General features: G+C 42.4%; 1 protein-coding gene across 2 annotated transcripts in view; it reads left to right on the top strand.

The window, feature by feature from the left end:
- Window positions 1–6,535, top strand: part of LCP1 (lymphocyte cytosolic protein 1) — a 75,738-nt gene that overhangs the window by 27,997 nt on the left and 41,206 nt on the right. For both annotated transcript variants that reach the window (XM_019525120.1, XM_019525119.1), the window contains exon 2: window positions 4,013–4,099. In XM_019525120.1, the coding sequence (XP_019380665.1) occupies window positions 4,036–4,099 (64 nt within the window). In that variant the 5' untranslated portion in view covers window positions 4,013–4,035. The remainder of the gene's footprint in view (window positions 1–4,012; window positions 4,100–6,535) is intronic.

Genomic DNA, 6,535 nt, shown 5'->3' on the forward strand with positions numbered 1-6,535 from the left:
GCCTTGGCCTTCCTAACCATCCCCCTACATCCCCGAGCAACTGCAGAATAGTCCTCCTTAGTGATGACCCCTCCTTTCCATTGGGAGTAAGCCTCCTTTTGGAATGTCCCTCTGTTTTATTAATGGGCCAATAAACACTGAGATAGGGGTGACACTGTTATCTTCCCCCTCACCCCCAGCTTGCTTGCCTGTCAGTTTGCTGCAGACAGTATACGGAAGCAGGGAGGGAGGCTGATGATACAGATGCATGCACGGCCCACACTCCCTTTGCCTCAGTGCTATCTGGGGCCTGGGGGCTGGCAACACTCCCACCCCTTGAGCAGCCAGTTGGGAAAAGCCTGGGACTACAGGCAGGCAGGCTTACATCCTCCCTAATCAGAGCCTCCTGCTGGGATCTGGCCACACCCCCTCAGCTCAGCTCTGCAAGGAAAGAAAGGGCTGCTCTAGCCCCCCCTGGCTTCCAGCCTGAGCCACTGCAGGCACATGCCTGAATTTGCTCAGTCCAGAGAGATTGTCTGTATGGTTGGAACCTGGTTCAACCTAGCCAGGTTAGCCTAACCTGCAAAGGTTGAATCAATTCAAGCTCAGGTTTTTTGAATGTATGTCCCTAGCCCTTAGGAGCTGTAACCCCAGTCTTTATGTTGGTGTTATATTCTCAGACAAGCCATTTAATTTCTGTGTTAGGTTTTCATATCTATATATTGAGGTTGATAGTATTGATCTGAAAGGGGTGTAATCAAAATTACAGGCAAACTTGTGCCATCAGTGGCCAGTAGGTTTTTTTGCTTCAATGATCAGATTCTTCCTCAGCATATGGAAGTACAGCTATTTTTGCTTCAGGAGAACAGCTTACATGGGTGGTAAATTGGCCCAAATGACTGTAAAACTGCTTGCAATAGGACTGTTATAGGATACAAGTACTATTATTGTTGTTTTTGTTTTCTATTGATATATGGCATAATCTTATTATAAGTCATATTGCATGTTGCATTGTTTGATTAAACATCTAGGTTGAACAGAATAATCCTACACTGGAAGAGAGATTAATGATCTGACCAGCTAAATCTTTTTATGATTTTGTCTCTCATAGGTCACTAAATGTAATAATGATAAATAGCATTATGTACAGTGTTACAGTAGAAGTCAGACACCCTGTTGTACTAGGTAGTGTAGAAATACAAGCACACAAACTTTGACCCAGAAAGGCTACCATCTCTTGCTATGCTTCTTTGTGGATGTTGCTGCAGGAAAATGTGAGCAAACTGCCGCAGCTTTTTATCTTGATGAAGCCATCTTTTACTACTGATCTGAAAATGGCAGAACTAAGGCAGATAAATGGCAATGCAGTAGAGACAGAATGGATGGAAAAACTACCTGCATTTCATTGTCTTTGGCCTATTTTTAATCCATCTCCATAAATAGCCTTTCTTCTACACCACACTTAGTCACTGTCTAAATCAATAGAGAAACTCAAGAAAGCACTAAAAATAAACCTCCAATTCAAATACACAGTAGCTATCATACTAAAGAATTTCTAGCAAACTTGTTATACATCATCTTCCATTTTTCAAATCCACCATGACAGCTTTTATAACTTTGTACAGATTTTGCACTTAGGGTCTCTCTAATGAAATGATGCTTTTAAATGTACAGTAGTGTTTTTCTAAATTTCCTTTTATTGCTTTGTTAAAGAACATTGTAACTTTAGCATCCACCCACAAAGGCCTCAAACTCAAGTCTGTATTCTGTTTCATTCTATCCTATTCTGGTTTTTTAATAATCATGTTTTTATCCGCTTAAACAGCAATCAAGAATGGGGAGACATGGGGTATTTGACTGTCCCTGACTAATTTATAGTCTAACTCAGCAATGGGCAAAATAGACCAGTGGGCCAGATTTGGCCCTCTAAGGGATTTTGTCTGGTTGGCAGCAGGTCCCTTGGTTCCACCCAGCCCAGGCATAGGGAGCAGCCTAGGCTGTGGTGCATGCAGCCAGTCCCACCGCCCCCAGTGGCTGGACTCACTTTGTGCCAGTCTGGTGGTGGCAGTTGTTCTGGAGGATGCCTCTGCTAGATCTGGCTCCACTGTTCAGGCACCCCAGCCTGTCCACCCTGCACCCACTGCTGGAGGCAGGATCAGTGTGGCCACGGAACATGACCGGGCAGATGGGCTGGGCTGTGGGTGGGTGGGGAACAGTGTCTGGGAGCAGGATGAGTGGGTGGGGCCAGCATCATGGGATGGGATCTTGGGGTAGTGACTGTGCAGGGTGGGACCCAAGGCAGAACCGTAATCTTCTCCCTGCAAGTCCCAGTGATGGGCACCAATTCCGCAGGTAGGGGTGTGTGGGGAACAGGTCGCAGCTCTACCCTGGGTCTGGGCCCCATACTGTCACTGCCCCACAATCCTCGCCCCGCTCAGGTGTCCTGCTCCCGGATGTCACTCCCTGCCTGCCCACAGCCCCATCCCATCTACCTGGCCGAGTACAAGGTCCCTTAGGGAATTTTGGTGAGCTGTTGGGAGGGGGAGCAGGTCAGGGAGTAGAGGGATGCTGATCCAGCACAGCGGGGTGTTGGGGTGCTGATCTGGCCTGCAACAGCTCACTAAAGCTCCCTAACTGCTGGCCAAAATAATTGTCCACTCCAGATCTAACTAGACAAGACAGACATAGACTGGGAAAAATGTGGCATATGATCCCTTAGAACTTTCTGGTCATAAATAAAGAGATGTGACAACTACCTGTCAGATAGGAAATTAAACCTTCCCCCTCTATCCTAACCTCCCAATGATGTTGGAATAAAGTATAGGATTTGCAAACTAAGCCTTCTTTGCATTGCGTGAGTGTGCTGAGGGGGGAAAAGGGTACCAAAACATTGCTTGCTGTCAGAGTTCACCCATGAAGCAACAGGGCCACAATTCCAACCTAGAACTCAGGAAAGTGCTGAGATGGGGGTCCCTGCTGCTACACTTGCGTGTGACCCTCACCCCCTCAGAACACATTTTGCTAGCTGGCAGCCCCTCTGCTTCTATGCTGTATGATGGATATATTCATTAGGTAAAGAAGCTGTTCCCCACTGCAGCAGCAGCAAAGTGAATTCAATCATGTGTTTTCTTTCAAATATCTGAGTCACCTTGACCTGTACTTGCAAGGCAGCTTTGGGAATTACCAAGTGTCCAGCATTATTCTTTTCTGTCACTCTGCTGCATACCATTCACAGGTTAGCTAGGTTAAGTAGGGGCAGGATTTAGCTCTTAGGTTAGTATCATAAATACTCACCAGCCTAGAGAAGCATCTGGAACAGGGTTTGGCAAAACAGCATCAATCAAGGGGAATTACATACAGAAAGTCTTCTCTTAGTTGCATGACTGACTGGCAGGGGAGATACCATGAGGTGGTTTTCAGCCCAGGTGATTTTTCTTACTTGGAAGGGGAAATACCCTTCTTCTTGGTCTTGAATGGCTTGGTGTAGTTGTGTGAAGGCCTATCCCTTGCACTGTGGGCAGACTGACCCCTGAGAGAGTCTACAAATGCCTCCAAATGTGAGGATCTAGGGTATACAATTTACAGTGATGGAGGATTGCTCTCAAGTTTTCCCTCTAGCTTGTTCCTTTGGCCTTTTGGCTAGGGGCAAGTGAAACTAGTGGGCATCTGAACTCCAGGCCTCTGGGCTTGGCGTTTGCATGTAAGATGCCTGCCATGGATTTGGGAGTATTTGAAGCTCCAGGCTGAAGAGTTTGGCAGGTAGGATACTTGCCGGTGGTAGCACCACACAGATTTGAACAACTGAGCTCTACTTAGCCAATAGAATTTGGAAGTCATTGGCTGATTCAGCCTGAGACATGAAATTAAAAATAAAAAGACTGACTTCACACGGAAAGAAGCTGTTGTAAGCAATAAGGAATGGTTCACTGACCTTGTGCTATTGTGCTGTTTCCAATTTTGAGGTAAATTTACATGGAACCCCTAGTGATTAAAAAGAGAAAAGCATCAAATAATAATATACGTCTTTTTGCAGGCTGGTCATTCAGAGAAGTAAAGATGGCATCAAGTCACATCTCAGAGGAAGAGATGACAGAGCTAAGAGAGGCTTTCTGCAAAATTGGTGAGTACATTTAGTATAAAAGGCATTACAGAAGATTATATTATACTGCATCCTACTGTACTGAGTAGCTTCAGTGTAATGCCCCACACTTAAGTGTGATTGTACAACATCATGGAAATTGCACATAGTAAACCTTATGCAATAGCAGAGCTTTTAAAATAAAACCACTGTATGCTTTTTCTCTAAGTACAGCACTGGCATCACTTTGCTGGAAGAGGATACTTGACTGTTGAGACACAAATTGTATGAAATAATTTGAGCCCCTTCTAAAACCAAAGCATGAAATATTTAAAACCATTTCCCTACAAACTTTATTTATTCAAGACAAATTACTCAAAAGGCAATAAAGGTTTTTCTTGTTTAACATGGCATATTGAGTCAGGAGGGAATGAAACAATACACAAAATTAGTATCTCAAATGCACACTCCTTTTGGGCTTTAGCTCAAATTTTGAATTCAGTCTGCCATTTTTTAACCTTTCAGGGGCCCAGTTTACTTTTCAGTGCTTACACAGATCCAATCTCTTTCTCCCTAAATTCCAAGAATATGCCTTTCTATTGCTCACAAGCCAGTCACTCATTGCTTCTGTTACCTACCAAGCATTTGGTTTCTCTAAGTTCAGATCCTGGCTTCTCTTTCTATTTCAGTCGTAAGAAATTAATTAACAGCACCTTCAGCAATGCCCTATTTAGTCTATACTTCTGTTTATAAAAGAAAGCTTCAATTTTAGATTCTTTTGCTATATATTGCAGATGGCAGGCTCAATTTCCAGCTGACCACCCAAAAAATCTACAAAGCACAATTTAGAACACTTTATACATTGAGAACACAGGAAGGTTTAATACAAACTACAGAAGAACTAATTTTTTTTCTATATCAAAACCATGAAATCCAAATACTCTGCTTTCAAAATAAGCTCTTCACTAAGAAATCCCTTATAGATCCAAACAGACCTTGGTACAATGAACATCTCATTTATAAATTCATTAGACGTAAGCAATTTTCTGGGCTGGGCTACTAGTGGCTAAACACTGGTGTGTATAAAAATCCTGTCAATGTCTCTAGAAAAAATGGGAAGTAATAAAATAAGGTAGTATGGTGGGGGGCAGAGGGATGGGAAGCATACTTCTCTGTTAGAATCATAGAATCATATTAAATTAGGGTTGGAAGGGATGTCAGAGGTCATCTAGTCCAACCCCCTGCTCAAAGCAGAACCATCCCCAACTAGATTATCCCAGCCAAAGCTTTGTCTAGCCAGATTTTGAGAACCTTCAAGGATGGAGTTTCCATGACCTCTGTTTGTTTGCCTACTATTGTTACAAATAACATGCAGGGTTACCATCCCTGAAAAAGATGGTAGAAATACCACTAATGTGCTCCCTTTTTATTCCTTTAGTTATTTTTTGCACTTGGTAGTACTTTGTGTTAGTTTTGCAGCTTCCCCTATAGGGGCAGTGAAATTGTAAGTTTTCTGATTTATTTCTGGTGGGCTTTACACACCAAAAGGGAAGAAAAGACTGTTCTAAAATTATGGCAATGCCAGTGACATACTATGAAACAGATGCCAATGCATTGTGACATTGACTGAGTAGGACTATCAGAGTTAGCAGCATCCCATATATGCCCACAATTTTTGAATTCCTTGTAGGTTTGACCCTATGAAGTTCTATGCATCTGTGGGAAAGTGATAAGCAATTGTAGTGGCCATCACAGGCCCTTAGCTATGACCTAATTTCTCTCTCTTGCTATCCCCTATTTTCCAGCTTTTTAGCATGTAAGTTATAATTATTTAGACTCACTGAGATAGAATTAATCAGAAACGACATGTAGGAGAGAGTCACTTACACACCAGTATCATTGCATCTCTGCCCTTTTAAGAATTATTCCCATGAACCATATTATCTCCCCAAAACTCACACTCACATTTCAGATCTTAATAAAATAATACAATAAAAGAAAAGTAAATGTGTTTACTGAAAATACCGTGAGTTTAATATACCATATTTACTCAAATATAAGATGACTGTGAATATAAGATGACCCCCAATAATTAGATTCTATATATGGAAAATGTATACATTTGTTATAATTCTCCAGGTGTAGAACTGGAGGTTCAGCATGAATTTATCCCCCTTTCACCGCTACAGCAGAGCATATAAATCTGGAGGGTCAAGTAGCCCCCTTGCCCTCTGCCACCCCCACCTACAAATAAACATACCTGTAGTAATTTGCATATAGGGTACCCATAGACTTAGATCATCCAGAATTGATGCAGTTTATCTCTTTTGAAACTGCTGCAAGTTTTAGCACAGGTACTCCACAGATACATTTTTCAGCAGCAGTTCTGTAGTTACTTGTACATAGTACAGATTATTATATATATATTTGGCCTTTGAAATTGTGTGTGTGTGTGTGTGTGTGTGTGTGTGTATATAT

This window comes from Gavialis gangeticus, unplaced genomic scaffold (assembly GCF_001723915.1).
Source record: "Gavialis gangeticus isolate Ggan-Ray unplaced genomic scaffold, GavGan_comp1, whole genome shotgun sequence".
Lineage (NCBI taxonomy): Eukaryota > Metazoa > Chordata > Crocodylia > Gavialidae > Gavialis > Gavialis gangeticus.